This window comes from Paramormyrops kingsleyae, chromosome 11 (genome assembly GCF_048594095.1).
Source record: "Paramormyrops kingsleyae isolate MSU_618 chromosome 11, PKINGS_0.4, whole genome shotgun sequence".
Taxonomy (NCBI): Eukaryota; Metazoa; Chordata; class Actinopteri; order Osteoglossiformes; family Mormyridae; genus Paramormyrops; species Paramormyrops kingsleyae.
Genome location: NC_132807.1, coordinates 17,116,208 through 17,143,575, shown reverse-complemented (window position 1 = coordinate 17,143,575; position 27,368 = coordinate 17,116,208). Strand labels below are relative to the sequence as shown.

The 27,368-nt window shown below is 46.8% G+C and overlaps 2 protein-coding genes across 6 annotated transcripts; one reads left to right on the top strand and one right to left on the bottom strand.

Moving 5' to 3' along the window:
- Positions 1-231: 231 nt before the first annotated feature.
- Positions 232-10,534, bottom strand: usp3 (ubiquitin specific peptidase 3). Of its 2 annotated transcripts, XM_023818928.2 has the most exons (17): positions 10,370-10,534; positions 10,031-10,180; positions 9,764-9,885; positions 8,210-8,270; positions 7,856-8,008; positions 7,209-7,292; positions 6,650-6,731; positions 5,899-5,981; positions 5,397-5,510; positions 5,103-5,216; positions 4,822-4,968; positions 4,427-4,533; positions 4,241-4,321; positions 2,875-2,993; positions 2,588-2,701; positions 2,433-2,500; positions 232-1,378 (listed from the first exon to the last, which is right to left on the bottom strand). In XM_023818928.2, the coding sequence occupies exons 2-17, from the start codon at positions 10,087-10,089 to the stop codon at positions 1,210-1,212; spliced, it is 1,677 nt and encodes a 558-aa protein (XP_023674696.2). In that variant the 5' UTR covers positions 10,090-10,180; positions 10,370-10,534; the 3' UTR covers positions 232-1,209. The 2 variants fall into 2 exon arrangements, with proteins under 2 accessions (XP_023674696.2, XP_023674687.2); XM_023818919.2 differs by having other exon boundaries at positions 10,031-10,534.
- Positions 9,811-27,368, top strand: LOC111847597 (carbonic anhydrase 12-like). Of its 4 annotated transcripts, none has more exons than XM_023818965.2 (11): positions 9,811-9,906; positions 15,817-15,837; positions 19,336-19,515; positions 20,838-20,980; positions 22,197-22,292; positions 22,381-22,444; positions 22,809-22,966; positions 23,236-23,362; positions 24,867-26,056; positions 26,911-26,995; positions 27,329-27,368. In XM_023818965.2, exons 1-9 carry the CDS (start codon positions 9,840-9,842, stop codon positions 25,502-25,504), a joined length of 1,494 nt encoding a protein of 497 aa, XP_023674733.2. In that variant the 5' UTR covers positions 9,811-9,839; the 3' UTR covers positions 25,505-26,056; positions 26,911-26,995; positions 27,329-27,368. The 4 variants fall into 4 exon arrangements, with proteins under 4 accessions (XP_023674733.2, XP_023674708.2, XP_023674726.2 ...); XM_023818940.2 differs by lacking the exon at positions 9,811-9,906 and adding an exon at positions 14,287-14,897; XM_023818958.2 differs by lacking the exons at positions 9,811-9,906; positions 27,329-27,368 and adding an exon at positions 14,287-14,897 and having other exon boundaries at positions 24,867-25,575; positions 26,033-26,056.

Below are 27,368 nucleotides of genomic sequence, written 5' to 3'. Positions count from 1 at the left end.
AGTTTCATTTTTGTAGCTGAAAACAGCTTCTCTGCTCCTCAAATAGTGGCAGCTATTATCACTCGCAGAACACTGCATTCAGGCGAAGGACCGATTCTGTACAGTTTAGTTTCTTGGTCTGTATGACTGATAGATACAGTTTAGTCTTGTACATTTAAGCCCTTTCTGGGCTTTCATTTTATAGATTTTAAAATGAAATGTTTGCCAACAGAATCAAAGGAAAAAGGAAAGCAGAATTCAAACATTTTATTTTAAAAAATATTTTTGCACTGGCGCAAAAGCTTGACTGAGGTTCTTAGTGTACCTGGGTAATTTATTCCAAAATCTGATTACCGTGCAGGAGCAGCACAATAATGAGCAATTATTCACATTTCAGAAATGAAACTACCCAGTCAAAAAAGATTCTAAGAAATCAAAATTCAACAGTTTACACTATTTAATAAATCCAAGTATGTTCAAAAAAGGGATGTTATTGGGATATTTGTACTGATATTAACCCAGCAAGTTTCTGAGGCGGATGCGCTTGTGGGAGCAGCTGATGACATCACCGCAATGTCCTACGTTCAGATACACACTAATCCTGCGTGTGGGGTCACCGGCTGACACGCTGGCTCCTGACCCCCCCCCCATAAGGCAGCCTCTGTCAGCCGGTGTGCTGCTGCTTTAGCCCCCCCCCCCCCCTACTGCGACTGTGCCACTGAGAAATTAAGAATACTAGTGGGGGAAAAAAAGGCCTTTCAGTCTGAAGTGTACATGATCTGCACTCAGTTTAAAACACTGATAGGGTAGGGGGGGGGGCAGGGGTAATCTAAACTACTTTCAGAAGTGTGGTAAACAAAAAGTGTTGGAATTAGTTTCACGGATCATGTAAAATGCCACTAGGTTCAGGCGTTATAAATAGGTCCTGCAGGCCTTGCCAGTCTCTGTCTATGAGACACATTCTTCATGATGGTACAGGGATTTTCTCTAACGAGCTTCAACGGGAATGTAACACAAACCGCTACAAAGGTGTAGTTTCTAACGATCTTTCAGCTGAAGCAGACGGCTCTCACCCAATTAAAAGATGTGTGTAATAAAAAAAAAAAAAAGGAAAAAACAATAATCACAAGAGCAACTTGATAAAAGTGCACGAGGAATGGAGGTAAGTCATCTGGGTCGTGTGTGGCTGTGAACACGGCCGGGGAAGCCGCCGGAAGGCAGCGGTGCTGGTCACAGCTTGGGCTCGGCCCCGGACCGGCCCGGGCGCTCCGCGTAGAACAGGATGTAGGCCTTGGCTTTGGCCACGGTCTCCTCGTCGGCCAGCGTTACCGTGCCGTCGTTGAAGTGGAACCAGCGACCCTCGTGGCTGGCGTATGCCGTGTAGTGGCCGGACCCGACCCTGTTGGAACCAACGGAGCATCGTGTGCCTTCAGAGGGAGCAGAATGTGGGGGGTGCACCGTTCCACCGCCCTGCCCTCCAAAAAATACCCCTGTAGTACTAATCCTGACAGCCAAGAACAGAAAGCAGTTCAAACACAATGACGTGCAGGAACATTTATGAGCATCATGCAGGAGAACCATCGACTCACAATATATTATTATCCTGCGTTTGATTATCTCTCTCAGAGTCGGAACTTGGGTGAAGACGTCACAAAAGACGTCACTTCCCATTGGAAACACGCGTCCTTTATGACGATTATGTCGGACAGAATTTTGTTGTCTGAGTTTCCCCTGTGACGTCATTTCAACATGGCGGCTTACACAGTCAACAGTAATTCTATTTTTAAAATGTTTATTTTATTAAATGTATTAAGTTATAAATGTAACTGCACGTGTTCGATTTAGAGGATACCATATCATGACCGTATACAGTATCCTAGCACGCAATATCAGATTTTTACCAGACTTGTTAGTGTCTTTTGTTTGTAGTTTGTTTGCATCTTGAAAAAAGAATATCACTATGAATGGACTAAAATATTTTTAAAAGCTTTTAATATGGTTTGACTGGTTTGTTTTTGTATGTTTTTTCCCGAGAGACAATCTCACTCCAAATCTGCTAAGATATAAAGCAACAACACAACAGCGTGTTCATGGAGGCAGCCATGTTTGTTCCGAGATGTGGCATTTCGAACGGGAGATTGTCTGACGTGATGTCACTCACCTCGGAATTTCCGAGTTCCGAGAGATAATCGAACGCACCATTATTATTATTATACAGCAGCACCATCTAATGGTCAATGGCAGAATGTAATAGAGAGAAAAGGAAAAAAAATCCAGCATAGAGGACAGAACCAGATCAGGTATCTGGGGAGGGTCTATGGACTAGATCATAATTTCCAAGAAAGGCGGGTATTATTATTATTATTATGCAATAGAACCTCCTTATGATGAATGGCAGGTAAGCATGCCTGTTTAACGTGCATATTTTCATAATGTGAGTGATGTGGACTCACCCAGAACCATGATGGACGACAACAGCAGCCAGGTCATACACGCAGCTCTCTGGCCCGATGTTCTCAGGCTGCGATCGGGGATAGAGCACAGGGTCAGCTTCGGCCTGATCCGATCCGAACCCAGACACCCCCCCCCCCCCAGGAAACACACACACCTCTAGTAAATAGCGCTTCATATCAAGGCCCCGCAGTGGGAACTCCACGTAAGTGTCCACCTTGTTCCGGAGATACGCCGTCCAATGGAATCGCTTCAGGTGTAGACAGAGGACCTGAGGGAACACAGGGCAGCGTGAGACAACCAGGTGGGCATTCCGACGCCTCTCAGGTCTCTGCCACCATCATAGTTCATTCAATGCATTTATTGGCAAGAACCATACAGCTTTAAATCCCACCAAAGTCCATCCTCATTTTTATTTCAGAAAATATGAACAAAAGCCCAAACCTTTGGCAGTTTCTGGATCCAGAACTTTTTTGTGGATTTCTGTCGTTTTTTACACTTGTGGCACATGTAGAGCTCCGTCTCGTCCAACTCCTCCAGGTCCGTGAAACTGCGCAGGCAGTCTGCGAGGCACAGACGAGGCAGACACCCTCAACAAACTGCGCAGGCAGTCTGCGAGGCAGACACCCTCAACAAACTGTGCAGGCAGCCTGTGAGGTATACACACCCTCAACAAACTGCGCAGGCAGCCTGTGACGTATACACACCCTCAACAAACTGCGCAGGCAGCCTGTGACGTATAGACACCCTCACCAAACTGCGCAGGCAGCCTGTGAGGTATAGACACCCTCACCAAACTGCGCAGGCAGCCTGTGAGGTATAGACACCCTCACCAAACTGCGCAGGCAGCCTGTGAGGTATAGACACCCTCACCAAACTGCGCAGGCAGCCTGTGAGGTATAGACACCCTCACCAAACTGCGCAGGCAGCCTGTGAGGTATAGACACCCTCACCAAACTGCGCAGGCAGCCTGTGAGGTATAGACACCCTCACCAAACTGCGCAGGCAGCCTGTGAGGTATAGACACCCTCACCAAACTGCGCAGGCAGCCTGTGAGGTATAGACACCCTCACCAAACCGCGCAGGCAGCCTGTGAGGTATAGACACCCTCACCAAACCGCGCAGGCAGCCTGTGAGGTATAGACACCCTCAACAAACCGCGCAGGCAGCCTGTGAGGTATAGACACCCTCACCAAACTGCGCAGGCAGCCTGTGAGGTATAGACACCCTCACCAAACTGCGCAGGCAGCCTGTGAGGTATAGACACCCTCACCAAACTGCGCAGGCAGCCTGTGAGGTATAGACACCCTCAACAAACCGCGCAGGCAGCCTGTGAGGTATAGACACCCTCACCAAACCGCGCAGGCAGCCTGTGAGGTATAGACACCCTCACCAAACCGCGCAGGCAGCCTGTGAGGTATAGACACCCTCAACAAACCGCGCAGGCAGCCTGTGAGGTATAGACACCCTCACCAAACTGCGCAGGCAGCCTGTGAGGTATAGACACCCTCACCAAACTGCGCAGGCAGCCTGTGAGGTATAGACACCCTCAACAAACTGCGCAGGCAGCCTGTGAGGTATAGACACCCTCAACAAACTGCGCAGGCAGCCTGTGAGGTATAGACACCCTCAACAAACTGCGCAGGCAGCCTGTGAGGTATAGACACCCTCAACAAACTGCGCAGGCAGCCTGTGAGGTATAGACACCCTCACCTAACTGCGCAGGCAGCCTGTGAGGTATAGACACCCTCACCAAACTGGCTCTGCGGCTGGACAGAAGATTCCGGAAAGCCTGCAAGACACCACTTACCCTGCAGGGTGCAGACTGGTCCACTGTCCTGATTCTTTGTTCTCTTGTTCCTGAATTGACTTGGAATGTCTAAGGAGAGGTCTGGGGGTTTGGGGGCGGGAGAGCATAAAGCGTTGTAGTCATGAGCTGAAGGTCACCTCGGCCGGAACTGAAGACCCGGGTGGCACAGGTGAGGGAGCAACTCACCAAGAAACGGGTCAAACTTCTTGGATTCCGTGCCACATATCAGGCAGTTCACCTCGTTCTGCAGCACCCCGCTGAAGACAGACGTCACCACCGTCGACGTGCCGTTTCTGGCGAGACAGTGCGTTACTCCGACTCTACTCCGATATGGAAAAAGCACCGTTTAGCACAGGGGTACAAATGAGATAAAGATGGGTGGGCAAATTCATCCATCATAGCCGATCTGCTCAGAAGGTGGTACTAGGGATCTGTACTCAGAACAGTTCTTACACCAAACAAATCCGCCAAACCCACAGATTTGATGGCCGTAGCTGGAAGAACAAAGCGGTCAATAATCCACAGGCGAGGTTACAAAGTCGCGGACAGGTGAGACGGAGGTACTACAAGGTACTACCTACATGCAGCATTTTCCTGCCAAGGAGGACTGCAGCCCGTCCTGGGTGAGCGCCGCGCTGGCCGCCTTACTGTGGTTCCCCTGCAGCTCCAGGTGGAGGTGATCTAGCAGGTAGCGCATGAACTCGTGGGCGTCCTGCTGCTGGTAGCCCCTGCAGAGAGGTGCCAGACCGCCGTTTACGTGGCCGGCAGGCGGCCAGGTCGCAGCGGCCCGAAAACCAGGGTTCTGAGCTGTCAGAACACGGCGGGCACCCGCGCAGAGAGCTGGAAATGTGGCAGACGGTACCTGAAGTTTGGCATGATTTTCCAGACGACGTAGAACAGGGAGTCTGGGCTGAACGCCGTCTGGCTGCCCTGCCACAGCGAGCACAGAGTCTTCCGGAACTCCTCCACCAGCGAGCTGCTCCATGCACCGGGGAAGTGGACAGTGATGTCAGCGTATCCCCCCACCCTCATCGCCATGGCGACGGGCACTCACTCATTTTATGAGATGCAGGAAAGGAGGATATCGGCACCGCCGCTTCTCCCCCCACCTCCACCATTTTCACCTCCCCCAATAGCATGTGCGTGAGGTTCTTACACGCTGGTGTCCCCCTGGCTCCGTGTGTGATACATCCTCCTCCCGGCCGTTTTACCGCTGCGTAACTCAACTGCAGGCAGCTCTTTGAAGTAGCAGCAGAACTGCTCGATATTACTGCGAGGAGAACAGCAGGGAGGCATTAACCACAGCGGCGTGACCAACGACGCCCCTCAATCACATCCTCCTGTTTATTCTGAGGCTTTAACCGCTGTCATAATCATCTTCGGGAGACATTTAAGGAAATTACAAGATATCTGTAAGAATTAATGCACTTCACTGTGGCCCTTTAAGATGCATCTCGGCATTCAGAAACCAGTGAATAGGGACTAAACTCTCGCACTAGGGGCTGACTGTGCTGTGAAAGAGGCCAAAGTTTCATCAGCGTGGGGCGATATGCAAGATGGCAGCCTGCCTGCTTCCCTGGCAGCCTCTCAGGCGCGATCACTGAGGCAGGGCGGGCCAGAGGCAGACTGGGGCTGGCAGGGAACAAAGGGCCACACACCTGAGGGACTGCAGGATGGCGTTCATGAAACACGTGTTGCCAAGGTTACGGAGGCCGGTGGCAGTATGAGAGGGTCCCCCTCCCTTTGGGAAAAAACCAAGACATGATCAGAGGTTAGCTAGGGTTAGGGTTAGGATTGGTCAGGTTAGGGTTAGGGTTAGGATTGGTCAGGTTAGGGTCAGTTGGGAGTTACATGCAGCATTTTTAGCACCTGACCCTGTTCTAGACCGTACTCAGCATCCTTAATAGTTATAGATAGTAAATAAACAGGGGTGTGTATCTGTGTGCGTGTGTGCGTCTGTGTGTGTAATTGTGTATAGCTGTGTGTGTGTGTGTGTGTGTGTGTGTGTGTGTATCTGTGTGTGGTTAGGTATAACTGTGTACATCAGTGTGTAGCTGTAGAAGTGTGTATGTGTGTAAATGTGTGTAGCTATATGGTGTAATTGTTTAGCTGTGAGTGCATAGCTGTGTCTATGTAACTGCCTGTAGCTGTATCAGTATGTGTGTGTGTGTGTGACTGTGTATGCATAGCTGTGTATGTGTGTGTGGGGGGTGCAGTTTATACATTAATGAGCCTGCCAAATTCCACTCTGAATAGGATGCTTTTGATTTGCTATGACATGAACACAAAGCCGGGTATTATGGGTAAACAATGCAACCCGCAGTTTAACACGGATACAAAGACCCTTTTACCAGGTGTGAATAAAATTCCTTGACTTACAGGAAATGAAGAATATAAACTGGAACTCACACTGTCTTTTACAAGTTTACTGGTGACGGAGGGGCTTTCCAGAAGTTTCCTCTTCCGGTGGCAATCCAGTGCCAGGGCAGAGCTGCGTGGCAAGTGACAAGTCACACTTAAAACATTCAGAATAAACTGCCACCTGAAAAAGCCGTTTTCAAACTCAGTATCATTCTGGGGACCCGTGGTTTTTCAGTAACTCTGCTCTTTTTTGCAAACGTACAGTAAAGGTCTGAAATCTTTCCCATATATGGTGAAGACACTGAAGGGTCTCAGAGTGTCACTGCGTGCAGCCTGCTGTACATACAGCCACACAGGCAAACTGCAGCAGGTGTGTGTTCATGGGCTTCCTGTCCTTCCTGCTGCTTCCTGCGTTACTGAATCTCTCCCCATCAGCACCAAGCTGTGTCATGGACAAAAGGTCCGTACTGATATGAAGCGAAACAGATTTAATACATTCAATCAGAATTCAAACCATGATTTATCACAACCAGCAATGAGCCGGCCTGTCTTTTCACCAGAGACGGCTCTCTCCTAAAGCCCAGCCCCCGAATGTGACGGCACTCACTTCTCGAGGCTCTGAAGATGCTCCCTGACCTTCTGCACCAGCCCCAGTTTGGTGTCGTTCACCACAAAGTCGTCACACCGGTAGCTGAAAGCACAGAGCTCGCTCTAGTGAGATACGCACGACCCCCTGATCCCCAACAACTGCAGGTGACCGATTTACTCTATTACTAGAGTAAAACACCATCATGCTTGTTCAAAACAAAATTCAGCTATACAACCTGGTCCCAAAAAGACTGACAACACTGCAGTAAGAGTGTAACCCAAGGGTGGCAATCTGGATCCATGGAGAGCCAGTGCGGGTTTTTGGGATGACCTCTCAATCAGTCAATAATAAAGCAGTGGTTCTCTACTCCAGTCCTGGGGACCCACTGTTATTGGCCGATTGAAGGGCCATCTCAAAAATCTGCACCCACACTGACATTCCATGGATCCGGTTTGCCACCCCTGATGTAGCCCATATATGGATAACAGATCACTCTGAGTCAGTGTCTCCCAATCCGCTCCTCGGGGACCCACAGATAATCCACATTTTTGCTCCTGCCAGGAGGCGGGAGGAGGCACTGTTTGGCGGGGAGAAAAACATGGGCTGTCTGTGAGTCCCCAAGGAGCGGGTTAGGAAACACTGCTCTGAGCCAATCAGATCCTCACCAGAAGGTGCTGTAGCTGCTGCAGTCCATGCAAACGGAGTGCTGTGCCCTGTCCCTGTCCTTGTGCTTGTCCAGCCGTTCACACTGCCTCTTTTGTGGGCAGCCGGGCTCCTGCGAGTCCTCAAAATGCTTCTTGGCGTGTCCGTTTACATACCTTTCAGATAAAACAGGACAAAGAGAAACAGCTATTCAAAGAAAGTCAGAGAGGAAACTCGTGTAAACCACGAACGTCACAAGCTGGACAGGACTCGTGACGGTGGGGTAACCTGAAATTAATCTGGGACTTGCAGAAAGGCATCTGTTAAGGACAGCGAGGAGCAAATGATAAAGTGTCATAGCATGAAGCTGCACATACCGTCCACAGTGCACATTCAGGCAGGTCAGACACACCCAGGGGCTTTTATTTGACCGGCAAACTGCAAAAAAAGAAAGAAAAATTCAAACACGTCTCTCAACTTCACAATCACAAACAAACTGCTTCACGTTATTCTCTAACTCAGCGCTACTTGCTTACACAGGTGTTGATGCATTTGCAAGTTATTTTACCTAAAGTTTGTCTGCGTGCAGCATGCTTTATTAATTAAATATGGCCCCTGCTTCATCTAGGGAGGAAAGGGAGGGCACCTATGTCTGGGTACACGGGTTACACATCCCCCGGAGCAGGCAGCTGGTAGCTGAAGCGGCGGTTGCTAGGTAACGGCTCGTTAGCATGACTGCCTGCTTCTGTCTCACTGCTCAGATGTGGGAAATGTCAGTGTGGCGACGTCGCACCCGACTCAGAGGCGACGGAGGGAGCCTACGCATGCGGGGGAGCGCACGCGGCACTCATTCACACGTGTCATGCGTGACCTTACATCGTGGGTGCTCTGGCAGAGACTCGCAAAGCTAAAAGCCGTCAGCGGTACGAGGGGAGCGTGGGGACACCGAGACACGTCACTCATGGGTCAGTGAGCGGCGTCCCCAACACACCCTCTCTCTCGCACCCGTGACCGGCTTTAAATTCCTCCACACAGTGGATACCGCGTTTGTTTAGAGGCCAGCCGGCCTGCCCCACACCTGAAATGCACCTCACACGCAGACGTCACCCCTCACAGACCTCTTTCTGTGTCCTAACATCGATCCGAGGTGGAGTTCATGACTATAAATTTATAAGTTCATGGTATAAATTTAATCTACATTTCAGTGGGCCACTTTGGCCACGTTAGACAGTAATACCCCAGGATATCTGCCTGCCCTTAATTATTGTGCAAGCCCCCATTTATTACACCTCTTCCCACCAAAGGAGGAGCGATGGTATCCCATTCCGGGGATGGGGATGGGGATGGGGGGGGGGGGGGGGGGCTGGTATACACTCCCCCAGCGTGTGGCTCTCACCCACACACAGCCATAACGCCGCATCGCGCGGACGGCCATCAGGACTTGTATTTCCTAATATATTTTTTCCACATCCTATACTTATGGTAAGGCGCAATTGTACATACATTGATAACTGTTAGTATTTTAATGCTATTTCCTCTGTATGCCGGGTTCATGCGGACAGAGCTGCGCAGGGGGCGTCACAGCCGCTGTCTGCGCTGGGAGATAAAAGGCGGGTTGGGGCTAATCTCCTCCACCTCTCCCCCATCCTCCGCGGGGGCTTAGGTGCTAAGAATACTCATCGGCCAACGGAGCCCCGCGCAGGGCGGTTTCATATCGCTGGGTTTTATTTCTTAAAAACGCACAAACTGCGGGAGTGATAACGGAGCGGCCTGAAAACACCGGCTTCTCCGGTAACCCGCTGGGGAACATCGCGGAAATGAGGCAGCGGAGCCGGCACGGCAGCGTGGGGCTTTGCGGAAGTGAGCGGAGCCGGCGCACCGGGCGCGGAAGGGGCTCAGGGCGGCCAGTCAGCGGGGGCGCCGAGACTCACCGCCGCAGCACCAGGAGGAAGGCGAGCCGCTCTGGAAACGGGAGGAATCGAGGGCGCCGCAGACGCTGGAGCTGAGATGCGGGCACTCCATCGCCGGCCGGGCCGAGGCTGCGGGGCTCAGGCTGCAAGAGAGACACGGACAGGTACGTTTGGTGCGGGGACTTCGCAACCCGCAGGACCTCCGCCCGTCCCGCCGGGGCCCCGTGCCGTGTCTGCCCCGATTCCGCGAGGCGTCCGGCGGCTGAACATGCAGGTGGCTCACAGTACCTGAAAAGAACGCCGGATCCGGGGGACGCTTCGCGGAAGGAAGGCGGCCCCGTCCACATGGGGAGGATCCGGGCGGTGCAAAGAGAAATGACGCAAGTTCCCCGGATCCGGTGGCAGGACGGCGCAGACTCGCTACTGCTATCTGCCGAACTGGAGTCCGCGGCCGGTAGGCGGGCGGGGAGGTGAGGAGCGGCATGGGGGAGCCGGTGCGGATCGTGAAGCAAAATCATATGGGAAAGACACCAGTAATAAGGCACATCTGGGATTATGAAAGAGTGCGACGCGGTGCATTTTTAAAAAGAACCATAATCATTTGGCTGTAAAAAGAACAATTCTCACCGAGGAGCAGATATATTATAGAAAATATAAATTATTATGCGACTTTAAGTCTCATTTTCTCGAGCATCGTGTAAGGTGTTAATGTCAGTTCTATAGAGAAAACGCCATTGTTCTTATTGTTATTAGCGTAGTAGTAGTTGTTGTTATAGCCTAAGTATTTGGCCACCAGGTGGCGTACTGAACTTGGGAGAAAAGCAAAAATTACAACAAAAATCATAAATTACAGTTACTCAAGCTGTGCGTGAAATGCGTAAAAACTTAGTAGAATTTAAAAAATAACACACGATAATTCATTATTTGCTTTTGATTCTAAAAAAAGTCATGCCTATAAACATCTTATCCTACATTCCTCCACATGCCGCAATTCACACAAAAAATGAAATTCAAAATCCCAGAAGATAAAAAGGAAAAGTCTGCACACTCATTTCCAACATACAGCTCCGAGTAGTGCTCTCCTTGTGCAGTACGGACTGAATGCAAAAACAGCTACAATCGATATAAAAAAGTGTACACACCCCTGTTAAAATGCCAGATTTTTGTGATGAGACCACAATAAACCATTTCAAATCTTGTCTCATCTTTAATGTGTCTTATAACCTGTACAATTCAATTGAAAAACAAACAAATCTGTTGGGGGGGGGGGGGAATTGAAAATGTACAATAAGTTGGTTGCACAAGTGTGCACACCCTTAATCTAATACTTTGTTGAAGCACCTTTTAATTTAATTACAGCATTCGGTCTTTTTGGGTACACACCTGCCATCAATTAAAGTGACTCTGATTAACCACAAATAAAGTTATAAAGTTCAGCTGTCCTAGTAGGATTTTCATGACGTTTATTCAGTTGCGTCCTACAGCAAAAGCCATGGTTCACAGAGAGCTTACAAAGCATCAAAAGGGATCTCATCTTTGAATGGTATCAGTCAGGGTACAACATTTTTCCATGGCATTAGATAGACCATGGAAGACTGTGAAGACAGTCATCAAGAAGTGGAGAAAATATGGGACAACAGTGACGTTACCGAGAACTGGACGTCCCTCCAAAATTGATGAAAAGACAAGATGGAAAACTGGTCATGGAGGCTGTCAAGAGGCCTACAGCAACACTGAAGGAGCTGCGGGAATTTCTGACAAGTAATGGTTGTGTGCATGTGACTGTCGTAAGACGGAAGCTTTTTCTTCTAAAGGAAAACATCCAGGACATGCTAAATTTTGCAAAAAAAAAAAAAGTCTTCCAAAAGCATGTGGGAAAATTTGTTGTGTTATGGTCTGATGAAACCAACATTGAACTTTTTGGCCACAATTCCAAAAGATACACTCACCTAAAGGATTATTAGGAACACCTGTTCAATTTCTCATTAATGCAATTATCTAATCAACCAATCACATTCAGTTGCTTTAATGCATTTAGGGGTGTGGTCCTGGTCAAGACAATCTCCTGAACTCCAAACTGAATGTCAGAATGGGAAAGAAAGGTGATTTAAGCAATTCTGAGCGTGGCATGGTTGTTGGTGTCAGACGGGCCGGTCTGAGTATTTCACAATCTGCTCAGTTACTGGGATTTTCACGCACAACCATTTCTAGGGTTTACAAAGAATGGTGTGCAAAGGGAAAAAGATCCAGTATGCGGCAGTCCTGTGGGCGAAAATGCCTTGTTGATGCTAGAGGTCAGAGGAGAATGGGCCGACTGATTCAAGCTGATAGAAGAGCAACTTTGACTGAAATAACCACTTGTTACAACCGAGGTATGCAGCAAAGCATTTGTGAAGCCACAATACGCACAACCTTGAGGCGGATGGGCTACAAAAGCAGAAGACCCCACCGGGTACCACTCATCTCCACTACAAATAGGAAAAAGAGGCTACAATTTGCACGAGCTCACCAAAATTGTACAGTTGAAGACTGGAAAAATGTTGCCTGGTCTGATGAGTCTTGATTTCTGTTGAGACATTCAAATGGTAGAGTCAGAATTTGGCGTAAACAGAATGAGAACATGGATCCATCATGCCTTGTTACCACTGTGCAGGCTGGTGGTGGTGGTGTAATGGTGTGGGGGATGTTTTCTTGGCACACTTTAGGCCCCTTAGTGCCAATTGGGCATCGTTTAAATGCCACGGCCTACCTGAGCATTGTTTCTGACCATGTCCATCCCTTTATGACCACCATGTACCCATCCTCTGATGGCTACTTCCAGCAGGATAATGCACCATGTCACAAAGCTCGAATCATTTCAAATTGGTTTCTTGAACATGACAATGAGTTCACTGTACTACAATGGCCCCCACAGTCATCAGATCTCAACCCAATAGAGCATCTTTGGGATGTGGTGGAACGGGAGCTTCGTGCCCTGGATGTGCATCCCACAAATCTCCATCAACTGCAAGATGCTATCCTATCAATATGGGCCAACATTTCTAAAGAATGCTTTCAGCACCTTGTTGAATCAATGCCACGTAGAATTAAGGCAGTTCTGAAGGCGAAAGGGGGTCAAACACCGTATTAGTATGGTGTTCCTAATAATCCTTTAGGTGAGTGTATATATGTTTGGTATAAAAGCAGCACATCACCAAAAGAACACCACACCATGCCCTGGGTTTGTTTTCCTTCAGCTCGGACTGGGGCTTTAGTCAGGGTGGAGGGAATTATGAACTGTTCCAAATACCAGGCAATTTTGACTCGACACCTTCAGGTGTCTACTAGAAAGATGAAGAGGAAGAGGAATTTCACTTTTCAGCACAACAATGACCCCAAACATACATCCAAATCAACAAAAGAATGGCTTCACCAGTAGAAAATTTAAAGTTTTGGACTGGCCCAACCAGAGCCCAGACCTAAATCCGGTTGAAATTCTGTGGGGTGACCTTATAGAGCTGTGCACAGGAGATGCCCTCACAAATCTGACAGATTTGCAGCGCTTTTGCCAGGAAGAGTGGGCAAATATTGCCAAGTCAAGATGTGGCATGCTGATAGACTCCTACCCAAAAAGACTGAATGCTGGAATTAAATCAAAAGGTGCTTCAACAAAGTATTAGTTTAAGGGTGTGCACAATTATGCAACCAGCTTATTGTATGTTTTATTTTTACCCCCTTAACAGATGTGTGTTTTTCAATTGAATTGTACTGGTTAACAAGGTGGGAAGTTTTGAAATGATTTATCGCTGTCCCATTTTTAACATAAAAACCTGGCATTTTTACAATGGTGTGCACACTTTCTATATCCAATGTAACATATAGTGCATTCGGGTAATATGTCATAAAATTAATCGTCTTTTCTTCAGAATCCAAGAAACAGCTAAATTATTTTATTATAATATGTGGGGGAAGGTCTAGAATTAGTTGTGCACCCCCGAAAACACCCACTTTGGATACATGAGGATGCGTAAATGTTTGCGCGCTTTAGGTTACCCCAGTACACAGCAGTGTGTCTGTAGCTACTGTAGCCCAAAAATGCAAACATAAAAGACGCAAAAGAGCAGAAAGAGCCACGCCAAACGGTCAGCCACAAAACGACTAACTCACTAAGCTAAGGAATTACCCACTACTTAGGTTGTGCGCGAGATAGTCATTCTACATCATCCACTGAATCTGTTATTAATCTGTTTATAGCTTATAGTTTTAATAACAATGCGGATATTCTTTTTTCCATCACTTAGCCTATATGTATATGTGAAGGACCTTTACATTAGCTTGGCAGAATTCCTTTTTTAGGATCTTAGCCAGGGTACAAAATGCAATTTTATTTTTAAGTCTGCGAAGTAACCGCCAACACAAAACAGTGAACATATTCACAAAAGGTTCACTTGTGGATTTTTAAAACATCATTTACTGGTTTATTTTGCTTTTGAATTTGGCATTGTCGGAAAGCGGTTCCAAGATAAATGTCTCCTTTCAGCACACAGCTCTACTTTAATCAGCACAGAGCACTGACAGCTTGTATATGAATTTAATGTGACTGCTCCGCGCCACTTGTATTATCGAAAGCAGAGCGCATATACGCTGCTTAAACGGAATGTTCTGTACACCGTTCTCCGAAGATAAATATGTGGTTTACTACATTTTCTACGCGCACAAAAGCAATTAGAGTATTTATATAACCATGAAATAAAAAAGTAATTTCACAATGAGTAAAAAGACCTCAGTAGATAGGAACCCAGTGCTGTAGTAGGCTATAACGTGCTAAAAGACGGGTTCATACAATTTGCTTTATAAAACGGGTGATCCGCTATAAAATGCGGATGGTTTCCTGGCTCTCGGCTTCCTCAGGATGGAAACTTTTTATTCTGCATTCGGATCCCGGCGCGAGCTGCTGGGACCGGCCGGGATGCGGTGGGCTGGTCGGGCATTTTCCTGACGTCAGGTCGCGAAAAGGACGGCAGATAAACACAGTATAAAGCCGCAATGACGGCTCTCTGGTCTGTTTTCTGCCCTAATACCTGCCTTTTGAAGGGAACCAAAATGCGGACCCACTGCCAGTCTGCCCTGGGTTTCGCTGCGCTTTTCATTTTTTTCGTTACCAGGTTTTCCCACGGTAAGATAACTTTTAACAATAACTTTTAAGAATGAATCATTTAGTGAAAAACAACATTTTTTCATCCCACAGTATTTAAATGTAATACCACAGGTTGTTGGAATTTTTATACAAACGTGTTGTTAATGACAAACTTGACAAATCCGATAAAAGCTTGCCATCACAATACGTACGTGGCACCTGTGTTAGAATGAAAGTTATATATTTCTATATTCCGGTTATTTTATTTGCTATAAAACTGTATAAATGCTTTGTAGATTTACAGAAGAAAACGATATACAAGTCTTGGAACACATTTCACAAATTATGTTTTAACAAACGAAATAATAACAAAATAACGACGATGATGATAATAATAATAAAATAGTCGATGTTCTCTGTCACGTGCTGTCTAATATTCAGTTATGCCGTCAGCTTAAGCCTGTTCTTGCAAAAGCTTTCTTTTTTACATTTCCAGTCTGTTTCACTGCGTACTGTACCAACGGTATATGGTTGAAATCACAATAAATAGCCACTTGATTTGACCATACAATCAAACTATCGTCAAAGGGCTAAACTGAACTATTATAGTGGATACATGGGAAAATAAATATATACTGTTAATTTTTATATATATAAATTATTTAAAAAACAGTTTTATTCTCATTAGTGTCAAATTCACATTTTGCCGCCCCCATCATTAATATCGATGCAGGTTTTCCGTTCGTTTCGAAGTTTGCAGTCTAAATAAATGTTATTTTGTCCTGGTCACTAATTAAATATCAAACTGGAGTGACTAAATGCCTAATGTTGGAAAAGATGAAAAAGGCTTTTACATTTTATTACGCCTTTGGATGTATTTTTTTTTTTTTTAACCATACAGAGCAACTGTAAATTGATTTAATGATTGGTTTGATTTTCTGTGTTCTCTGTGTTTCAGGTGCTGCATGGACGTACACAGGTAAGTACCGTATTTTCTGCCGTGACATCTCTGTGTAAGCTTTCTCCAACCTGCATAAACATGAATTTAATATTTGCATCTCATATACAGCATATGGAGCGCATCATGTGATTCCAAGCAGGTAGTGTAGTGCTGACTCTGGCGTGGGATGGGGCACTGTCACGAGGGAGGGCCAGAGGCACAGGACAGCAATGCTACAAAAATCCCCCCAAACAAGACTTAAACGCAAAACAGACTAGAAAAAGACCAACTTTAGCCCCAGAACCGCTTCAACAGTTGATGAAATCTTCTGAACACCACTGTTAAACTGAGCTGTTACTGCACTTGTGGCCCTCCTGTTAGCTTCAGTGAGTCTGGCTGTTCTCACTGTATTTTAAGCCACAGAATTGCCACTGTCTGGGTATCTTTTGTTTATTGCACCATCCTCTGTAAACATTATAGTGTGTGAGATTCTCAGGAAGGCGGCTGTTCATGAGGGGTTCAAACCACCAACAATCACACCTATTCTAAAACCACAGACATCAGGCATCTTGCCCATTTCAATATTCAGCCAAACAGCAGGCTGAGTGAACTTCCTTACTCGGTCTGTGTGATGTGTCTGTTCGGCTAGAGATGCATAATTTGTTGTTTGTGGGAATGGGCTGTTTGCGTTAATGAGCAGCTGTACCTAATGAACTGGATATTGAGTGTATAATTAGAATTAAGCTATTTCTGTCTTAAATGTTTCAAAAAATAAATGACGTGGAAAGGTAAAGTTCCAGAGAAAAATGACCATTATTACAGGACTGAAAAATTAAAAAGATAATTATGTAAATAAGTGATTATGACCAAAGATAAGTTTGTTTTCCTGATTCTGCCTGTTCAGTCCCTCTCTAAACACAATAATAAATCTTTTGTTGGCTGAGAAGCAGAGGCAGTGATATTTATCAGCTTGGCCGTACAACAGGATAGGGACCCTTGGAGTGTCATGGAATGTGACTGAAATTAACATTATCTGCCTCGCTGTTCAGGCTAAATGGTTTGGGGAAAGTTAAATTCTCTCTCGAAAAACTGATAAATACCCCAATTCAAAGAAGAATTACACATTGTAATAAATTGATACTCGAGGGCCTTGTCTAGGACAAGTGGTTAAAAGATGGAATTATGGATGAAATAATCTGATACATAGACACCGATCCTGAGGGTGCCAGAGGGCTGGACCTCCCACGGGGAAGGCCGAGCTCCACGGGAAGGATCGAATGCCGGATCGAATGCCGATGCTATAAGATCCTTTAATGTGATTGGCCAGCTTTCATTGGAGCTGGGGCGTGGATCTCAATCCGTGTTCTTCGAGAGGGCGTGTTAATTGTGTCTGTGTAGAATTGTATGTATAGAAGTGAGTGTGTGTGTGTGTGTGTGTGTGTGGGGTGGGGTGGGGTTTCCACAGATCACATTTGAGCTCCAAAATGTCCCCAAAGTGTGGTAAAACCTGAAACTTTTGGAGACATTTTCTCAGGTCCCCATTTGGATAACCTCAGTTTTATAAAAAATCTGTGAATGCAATCAAAAAAGTAAAAATGGTAAACATATTGTATTTTGGTTAGTTACTTATGGTTAGGGTTGGGCGGGGGTGAAGGTTGTTGTGATTGGGATTAGGGTTTTCCCCATAGAAATGAATGGACGCTTCCCATTTAGATAGGTGCGCGGGTGTGTGTGTTTGGGGGGGGATCAATTATTTAGGGCACCCACTGACAGAAATATGAACCGGCGCCTATATGAGCCTGAAGTAAAGAACGGTTTAGGGACTAAAGGGGTCTTATAACTGCACAGTGCATCAGCGAATGATAACTTTCTGAAGAAAGGAGAGCCTTCCTCCCAACAGCTCACCTAGGATGGAGTTCTGTTAGGCCCTCAGGATGGCGTACTGGGTCCAGCCTGGCCACCTGTCAGTAGGTGATGTTCATAGCTGAAGGAGGGAATTTCAGAAGAATTACCCCCCCCCCCCTCCAAGAAAGTATCTAGGCATTTCATAGCCTCCTAGTTCCTAGTACAACCCCCTAGTTGCATTATCTTGAGGGACACAAAGTGTTAATTGTACCCATAGCACCATGAACATCAACTGTGCTGACTAATGTGGGCTGTTGCTGCCGCTCTAGAGCTCACGTTCTTCTTGGCGCTGACACTTCCAGCTCTCTGGTTGAGTCCCACCGCAGATGCCAGGCTGATGCCAGGCCGACAGACTCCATGGCACCCAACTGGGCTCGCCTGTCAGGCAGGAGCGCTGGAACTCCCGCTGGAGGGAATCGTCCAAAGCAGTCCTTTGGTGTGTGTGTTCCATGCGGGACGTGCCCCCATATTGCCAGACTAGCGTGTGGCACAATCGTTTTCAGCATTTCATTTAACCCACTTACTAGTTTATGTTACTCTCTGGCAAAGTCTTTTAATTCAGGGTCAAGTTAACCACAAACATCTCCTTATAACTACAGTACTCATTCTTAAGAAATCCCTCTGTCAGCTCACTGTAAGTCATATATTTATATGGCATATGAATCATATTCTGTATGATAGTTTAAACTTGTATCCTTCCAAAGACAAATTTTAACAATGTTAAATGCTTTTTCAAGGAGCAATATCTCCTTTCAGCATTTACTCTGATAATTTACTCCGATAAAACATAATATGACATCAGTGATATTTGAAATAAAACGCCGTTTTACGCAGACACTATATAACTAAAATGAGATGAAGAAAATAGTCCTTTACATTTAGTCCTAGATTTATGTATATTTTGCACTATTCCTTCTTTCCATCCATCCATCCTTCCATCCATCCATCCATCCGGTTCCGGGCCGTGGGGACCTCTCTCCTCCACCTGCTGTATTATAGTGACATTGTCACTGCCAGTGCTTGCTTCAGTTCCGCCAGAATAACCCAACACAAATGCTTACTGATTTACATATTATTTAAAGTGATGTAAGTGACCTTCTTTAAAGCTGTGAAAAGATGGGAAAGCTGTAAAGTCAATGAAACAACAGAAAGACTGCTAAACTCATTCAGAACAAATGAATGATCTCGTACCGATGTGGTCTTTTTTTAGGCAAACTAAGTTCACACAAGCCTCTCATTTGGGCGAGACTGGCAGCTTCACTTGCTGCCCCGCTAATGTCAGCCTGTCTCTCACACCCCGTCTGTCAGGAGCTCACAGGTGTGCTGTTGGTCACAGGCTGAGCTGTGGTCTCACTCTTTACACACACAGAGTGATATCTCACTCTCACTGTAGGTGACGCTTGCCTAAAATCATCGAGCGCCCAATTTGCTTTTCTAGGACGGCTTGTCATTGCGTGGTCAAGTTTCATAATGGACCAACAAAATATTTTAGGAATGTCTAAATAACCCAGTGCTGAACAGGCTCAGGGTAGATGAACTTGGAAATGGGTGTATTCCAATTATCTAGCCGTAGACCACAAATAGCCTTGCCCAATTACAGCTGTGCATTTAATGCCTTGTGCGTTCTGCCAGGTCCAAAGGGGGTGCAGCATTGGTCGAAGAGCTACCCGTTCTGTGGGGGTGTGTTCCAGTCTCCGATTGATCTCCAGACGCCACTGCTGCAGTACGACCCGTCCTTGGTGCCCATCGAGGTGCACAACTACGACCTGCTAGCACACGAGCAGCTGACGCTGGGGAACAGCGGACACGCGGGTGAGCAAAGTGTATCTTCAAATGGCTGCATTGTCGCTGAGGAAAAGGGAATCTTCACTGGAGAAAATGGTGCAGTGTTGCCTGGGAAAAATGTGCATGTTCACTGGGGGAAAAGGCAGTAGCGTCCCCACGGAAAAGGGTGCACCTTCACTGGGAAAAATTATATAAACACATATATGCTGCATGACAGATAACTGCAGACCATGCGCTCTTAAAATAGATTTACAGTCCCTTGAAACATAATTGTCTGTGAAAATATTCCATCCCACTTTTTATTGTCCTTATAGCTAAAATAATATGCACTACATATGTATTATTCCACAAGAGCTCCCTATAATTTGCTTGATAGAGGCATATCCTTCAGAATAATGCTTTTGGCTAAATGCAAAATGAGGCTTCTGGTTTGACAGAATGTCTAGATCCCTTTATGCTGACTAATCTAAGATTGTAGGGTGGTGAAGACATCTCAAGGAAATGCCTGAAACAACCAGTGTTTAACATGGAGAAAGAGCTCTAAGTCATTCTGTGTGTTCCAGAACCAAGGGATCGCTTCCTGTTCTGAAATCAGCTAGAATGGCATAGAGATACAGTTGGGTTATTGCCAAATTGACCAGTGTCTTAATTTGTGACAGAAATAGGTTAAAATAGTTGTAAGCATTTTATGGTAACGAAAGCTGGCTATCTGTTATACTGTGCTGTCCACACTGTAACTGTCCATCTGTCTGTATTCACTCATGTGTCCCTGTCCACAGTGAAGCTGTCCATCTCTGTGTTTACTCACATCGCACTGTCCACAGTGAAGCTGTCCATCTCTGTGTTTACTCACATCGTACTGTCCACAGTGAAGCTGTCCATCTCTGTGTTTACTCACATTGCACTGTCCACAGTGAAACTGTCCATCTCTGTGTTTACTCACATCGCACTGTCCACAGTGAAGCTGTCCATCTCTGTGTTTACTCACATCGCACTGTCCACAGTGAAGCTGTCCATCTCTGTGTTTACTCACATCGCACTGTCCACAGTGAAGCTGTCCATCTCTGTGTTTACTCACATCGCACTGTCCATCTCTGTGTTTACTCACATCGCACTGTCCACAGTGAAACTGTCCATCTCTGTGTTTACTCACATCGCACTGTCCACAGTGAATCTGTCCATCTCTGTGTTTACTCACATCGCACTGTCCACAGTGAAGCTGTCCATCTCTGTGTTTACTCAAATCGCACTGTCCACAGTGAAGCTGTCCATCTCTGTGTTTACTCAAATCGCACTGTCCACAGTGAAGCTGTCCATTGCTCTGTTTACTCATGTGTGCTTGTCCACAGTGAAGCTGTACTTGCCCTCCAAGATGTACATCCTGGGTCTGCCAAACCGCTACTCGGCAGTTGAGCTCCACGTCCACTGGGGTTCTCCTAACACTCCTGCAGGTTCTGAGCACACCATCGACGGGAAGCGCTTTGCAGCAGAGGTGCGTTGGCATGGAGACACAACCCATTTCCCCCATGACACCTCATCGCTACTGAGTGCCTGTACTCAGCTGCAGGGACGGTGGTGGGTTCGAGGGCTAAGGGGTCCCTCATGTCCTCCTAAGGAACGGCGAACTTTTTATGTGCAGATCAAATCGCACTCAAAGCCAGCTGATAATGAAATCAATACAAAATTAAACCAGTTACTATAACAACTTACGACTTACATATTTGATTATAAAAAAGCCGTAATTTGCCTGAAACGTTTGTCTGAACTGCACCCCCCATTGAAGACCCAGTAGGATTATCAAGGCTGTAATATGCTGGGTTGGGACGTCTCGCCTGTCGCGGTGTAGAGAGAGTGGAGCTGATGCTGCCCCCCCCCTCAACCCCCCCAGTGCACACCCATCCATATTAAATTTCTTAACTATTATTTAGTGGTACTTTGCAGAAAATGTTTTTGGAAGCTTTTGGTTGCTGATCTTGTAAAGCTATTTGCATCGAAGATTTAAAGACTTGCTAAGTGAGATCTGTGTTAGTCTGTAATGCAATAGGGGGAAAATGTGCATTTCATTGAATTGTTATTTGGTCCTTTAAGGCTGATTTATTACATAAGCAAAACTTGGCTGCCCAGAGACACATCCTCAGTCCTTCTGCCCATCATGGTTTCCTGTAGGGCTGTGATGTTTGTGGTGATGATTTTGATGCGAAGGCTTTGTGTCGTGTCAAGCAATGACAGTACAGCTGTCTTATGAAATTACATGAGACCGTGTGTGGTTGATTTTCTCATCTGTTATTCTCTTTAGGGTTAGGGTTGGACCAGAGCTCTTCAGTAGACACACTGGGAATGGTTTATAGGCCAAGGCATCTAGACCCATAAACTGCTGGCATCTTGTCCCTTGGTTGTTCCTCGAGCTCAGGCCACCGCAGAGAGAGAGAGAGGTCATGTTTAAATGAATGCCTCCCAAAGTAGTAGAATTGTCCCCTTTTCCAGAAGCAAGCCCACACCCTGGCTATAAATACCCAGCCACTGGCTAACTGTCTGTGTCACACCCGTACAGCTCCCCCCGCCCCCGTCCCCACGGCAAACGCGGCGCTCTCGGCTCCGGCCGGTGTTACTCCATGAAGCTGCAGCTATGCCGCTTAGGGCACTGATGCATGATAAATGCAGTCGCATTCAGCACTGCGATGAGCTGCTCGCTGTGCCCTTTTCCTCAGCTGCACGTGGTGCATTTCAACTCTAAGAAGTACAGCAATGTCTCCGTGGCAGCAGACAAGTCGGACGGACTGGCAGTGCTGGCGGTTCTGATTGAGGTGAGTGGGGGAGGGGCCTGTGGAGAGGAGGCGGGGCCACACTGCCTCGGTTTACATCATGCTGACCTCACACTGCCCCCTCTGGCAGGTTGGTGAATTCAACCCAGCTTTCGATCAGCTGCTCAAGTTCATCAATGGTGTCAAATTCAGAGGTATCTTACTCAAATTACTCATGCAAAAATATTGTGTTGCTACTTCCTCCTTCCAGGAAATTCATGCTTGCATCCCTTCCAGCAAGCCATTAAATAGCAGTTATTCCATGTAAAGCGGTGTTTCCTACGCTAGTCCTCAGGGAACCCCAGACAGGCCACATCTGTGCTCCCCCCAGCACTCCTGTACCCGGTACTCGGTGTTCTCGATTGTTTGGTTCAGGTGTGTTGTGAGCTGGGAGGGAGTAAAGATGCGGACCATCTGAGGGGCTCCCAAGGACTGGGATGAGAAGTACTGGTGTAGAACATCACCGCCTTCAGCCATCCACCTCTCAGGTCCGCTCTGATGGTGGCTTGTTCACCATAGATCAAAAAGTGCAGGTTCCCGCGTTCAATATCCGGCACCTCCTTCCGCTACGGCTCGACCAGTATTACCGCTATGATGGCTCCCTGACTACGCCCCCCTGCTACCCCAGCGTGCTGTGGACCGTGTTCCGGAACCCCATCACTATCTCCCACACACAGGTACTCTGCCTACAGGGGGCGCTGTCGGCCAGCTTCTGGGCACCACATGCTTGTACATGCACTAACCGCTTGGTGCTCGTATCGGCTGTAGTTATGGCCTTTGATGGAGTGATGGTACAACGTGATTGGACTGATTCTGAGAAACTGAGTGAATGTCTGACCGAATGCAGTGGATCCTCACCGCTGATTCCTCCAGTCCTTTATGATTTTCTGTACTGAGGATTTCCAGGCAACACTGTGCAACCATGTGTCTGTTGTCACCACACCAGTTCCTGACTCTGGCCACCGCGATTTACTCCTCAAGAGAGCGAGAGCCGATCCCGGTGCCCCTCGACGGGAACTACAGGACCCCGCAGAGCACAGACCAAAGGGTCATCCTGGTGTCTTTCCGGGAAGGTGAGCTTGGGGCTGCCATTTAGGTGGAGTCTGTGTCAGCAGTAGGGTGGGGTGGTTTAGGAGGGTGCATGTGCTGATTCCGATTGGCTGCCAGATATTCCTGTCTGCTACGTTTCACTATATTTGAATTTGGATGTTTTAGGTCAAGTAGAGGCAACATTTAATAGACCTTAAACATAGACAGTGGGGCCAGACCGGGGTGAAACACAGGCAGGTCAGGGAGAGAATTACGGAGGACAGAAATGACGGGCAAGGTTCCTGAATGGTCCTGCTAGATGGTCCCTTGAGATGGTCCCATGCCATTCTTCTACAAGTAAGTCTACAGTGAAGACAAGAAACACTAGTATAATGGCCTGTCCATGTAGCCTCATGCAACAGATGATTAAAAGGCCTGTCAAAGACAGCAAGTCTTATCCTCCACCGTAAAACAAGAATCGGCTGCAGATGTGAACATCTCACCGGGCAGTGAAGGACTCCTACAGCAGAATGCAGATAGTCACGCTGTCTGATGGCGCGTCACAGCCCACTAGGTGTGTCCCCAAGGCGGCATCCCAGAGAACCTCATGTATAACTGAACTGCTGAAGCTCACTGACGCAAAGTGTCTGCTAAGGGCTGTTAGCATATCTAATACCATTATCTGTCACACAGTTCAGCTCCAGTCGCATGGAGAAGCCCAGTAAAAGTTCCCCCCACGTCTGTCTCCTCGTCTCTTTGATGATGATGATGATGATGTGTTACACGCTTCTGCTCTGCACACATTTGCAGTTTCCACAGCCTTCGTGAGTGAAAACCATGACGATTGTCTGTCATTGTGTCCTATTCCCTGTCACTGAAGGCCCACCCTGCGGATAAGCTGACCCGTCCTTTCACATCCCCTGTACCTTCAGTTACACAACTGCTGAGGAGATTTTTCATGTCAGACATTATTTACTTTGACCTGTGACCTAATGTTCCCATACTTTTCATTTCGATACATCATTCACACATAATGTCGCCATAGCAACTAAAATCTGTGATCTACCATATATGACATATATTAAAAACTGCTGGATGAACTTCACTTGGTTATTTTTAGTTGGGCACTAAAAAATTATCCTGTTAATCATATGTGCATGTAAACAGTCAAACCAGACAGACAAAATCTGTCTAAATATATGTCTGAGGATGGTCACATGAGCAGCGTCACAGAACATGCCAGACGCCATAAAGGCCTCAGCCCGGTAATGTAGGACCATGATACCCCACTGCAATACACATCATTAAAAAGGGCCAGAATCGTGAGGCATCACCTGCTTGTGAGTGAGATCTGCGTGGGACTGTGTGCGCAAATTAAAATGTCGAATGACAGCAGATCAGGAAAGTTACCGTTAACAGCCTTCAGCATGTGGGGGTAACAGTTTCCATAACCCTAACCCCCCCCGCCCCTCCCTCCCATGTGACACCCCCCAGCCAGCCTGGCAGCAGCCACCTTGCGTCACGCATTTTTGCTTGTGTCTGATGCAGGCTGGGCCTCCCACAGTTCCTTGTCATTGACTCCTCCCATCGCGAGGAGGCGAATCGTTCAGAACCTGCTGTCCGGAGACCTCGGGGACCTTGCCGACGACGGGATAGCCCGGCTGCTGCCCAGTCTCGGCCGCAAGCTGGGAGTCGGTTCAAAGCCGACCGGCCACAATAAGCAAAACCGCTGGAGGCAGAACTTTCCCACACGGAGTGGCGCCACCCCAGCGTTTTGGAAGCTGCCCCCGGCCACAAGCTCCGTCGGGCAGTTGGGTTTTTATGAAGACAGCCTGTGCTACGTCTCCATCGAGCAGAACGTTATCGAGCACCTAAAGGGAGCTCCCGGCGGGGGCCGGCTGGTGGAGGCCCTCAGGGAGACGCTCTTCCCAGAGCTGAACGTGAGGAGCTACCTGCACTGCAGATCTGAGCTAACACTACCCACCATCAGGTACCTCCTCCGCAGCCGCGCGACGGAAGAAGCACAACAGCTGGAACGTTCTCTGATGAAGGCAGATGGGAGGCCCTGGAAACATCCAACAGACCGGGCCATCAGAAAACAGCAGCAGTCCACGTTGGAGAAGGAGGAGGCACGTGACAAAGTGCGACCTCATCCCTGGCCCCTGGGCGTGGAGTGGGAGGACTGAGGAGCACGCATGGCGGAGAAAGATCATCACTGACGCTCAAAGTCACCATGAGTGACGCATCGACATGCCGGGTGACAACACAGACATCAAACCACAGGCTCATAATACGACCACGTCATTTTGTCATCTGGTCAAGTTCCTGAATCCTGCCTTTGATAAAATATCATGATGAAATCAATTTATTTATGTATTTGGGTGTTCAACTGATATGCTTTTTATGCCATATGAGTTATGCATCTCTGGAATTATGTTTTATAAATATAAAATTTATGTTCATTTTGTATCTGGTAAAAGATAATGCATTACAGCAGTTCGCATGGGGGTAATGGTGAATTTTTTTAAAGGATGACTCAAGGTTGCGGTGACATTTCCGTAATGTACTGTTGGCAGTTTATAGCACATCTGTTCTTCTTGATAATACAGGTCCTATGACACTCTCAGAGATCGGAGGTGACTCCTTTTTAACTGCCTGTGCCTGTTTCTACATTTCTCATGCTCTCCTCTCTTGTTTTTCTTCCTGCTCCAAAGAGATGCATCTTTGGCTGACCTTGGGTATGTTACCAGAACAAGCCCGTCCTTCTGTGTCTAACAGACCTGGATCACTCACTCTCACTAACCATCAAATTATAGTACCTTTAGGATGCAGGAAGTGCACATTTTTACTGCTCAATACAGGAGTGATTTTTTATTTTTGGTTGTTGGCACATAACCCTTAAATTCCCGGCTCCAATGCCAACCACCTGTTAAGTTTTAAGTGCATGACTTAATTTTCCCAGAATGCTCTACTTTGTACAAATATTGGCTCCTGCCACATTATTCACAATTTTTAATCTCTCCAGTGCCACTTTCCAGTTTTTCGCTTTTTAGCATGAATTACTTCAGGTCAGATGCTGACTTAGCAGAGCACCAGCCAAACGCACAAACACTGAAAGTATCCCAAGCAGACCTGCCTCATTCAACCCCAGTGTGAAACGAGTGTGTGCTGCTTATTCACAGCTTTTATTGTACTCAAACTTTAAACTGCTTTAACATTGTTTAACCTTTACCATTAACTTAATGAAATACAGCAGCGTCTGTCAGAAGTGTTATTAACATGCATTTAAACATGTTTAAAGGCATTAAATCGTTTAATTTTAACGTGTGCATAAATTCAAGGAAATTATTTGTTTGCATGACAAGTATGGTAATTACTGTTTGCTATGCTTACTGTACTTTTGAGATTATGTATTATGTTTGATAAGATAAAAATGTAAGCATATTGAGGAAGCACATTTAAATGTATTTGTTGTCAGTTTGGCTCGAATGAATTTCGGACCCCCATTTCTCTTCCCGCACTTCCTGTTTCTGACTTCCTGTTGAGTAGTGCCGTGCCGTTTGCTAGCAGAACCCGCTCCCTTGCCTTGCAGGTCTGCCCGTTTCTTTCGTCGGGGCCTCAGTTATAGGATTCGGGCTAATTTTCATTTTCACCCGGAGCAAGTTAAGAACAGAACGGTAAGCGTTCCACAGATGTGCTTTCACAGAAAAGCTCCTCAGAAACTTTTTACCCAATTAACGCATGCAGCAGCGCGCCTTGGTCTTAGCAGGGAGTGTCACTTTTCTGTCAGACATTAGGTGACATGATGGCCACTAATGGATTATCACACAGCATGCAGCCAGCAGAGAAACCTTCTGGATACCTTCTAGCCTCAAGTCTGGAAAGAAACTTTAGGCAATAAGGCTTGTTTTAACATGTAATTTATCAAAAACGACGTAACAGACAGTAAAGGGGGCAAAGACATACAAAGGTGGGTAACATGGAAAATTAAGAATATTTTTTGTCTTCAGAGCAAAGAGAAATCAAGAACGAAACAAGAACATTGTAGAG

Excerpts from the sequence above, each read along its gene's own strand:
- LOC111847597 (XM_023818940.2), top strand. The coding sequence starts at position 14,768 with ATGACGGCTCTCTGGTCTGTTTTCTGCCCTAATACCTGCCTTTTGAAG. Across the intron at positions 22,445-22,808 it reads CAATGGTGTCAAATTCAGAG|ATCAAAAAGTGCAGGTTCCC; the intron begins GTATCTTACTCA and ends TGTTCACCATAG. Across the intron at positions 23,363-24,866 it reads CCTGGTGTCTTTCCGGGAAG|GCTGGGCCTCCCACAGTTCC; the intron begins GTGAGCTTGGGG and ends TGTCTGATGCAG.
- usp3 (XM_023818919.2), bottom strand. The coding sequence starts at position 10,260 with ATGATTTTGCTTCACGATCCGCACCGGCTCCCCCATGCCGCTCCTCAC. Across the intron at positions 7,293-7,855 it reads AGCAGCTACAGCACCTTCTG|CTACCGGTGTGACGACTTTG; the intron begins GTGAGGATCTGA and ends CTGTGCTTTCAG. Across the intron at positions 5,511-5,898 it reads GCCATCCTGCAGTCCCTCAG|TAATATCGAGCAGTTCTGCT; the intron begins GTGTGTGGCCCT and ends TTCTCCTCGCAG.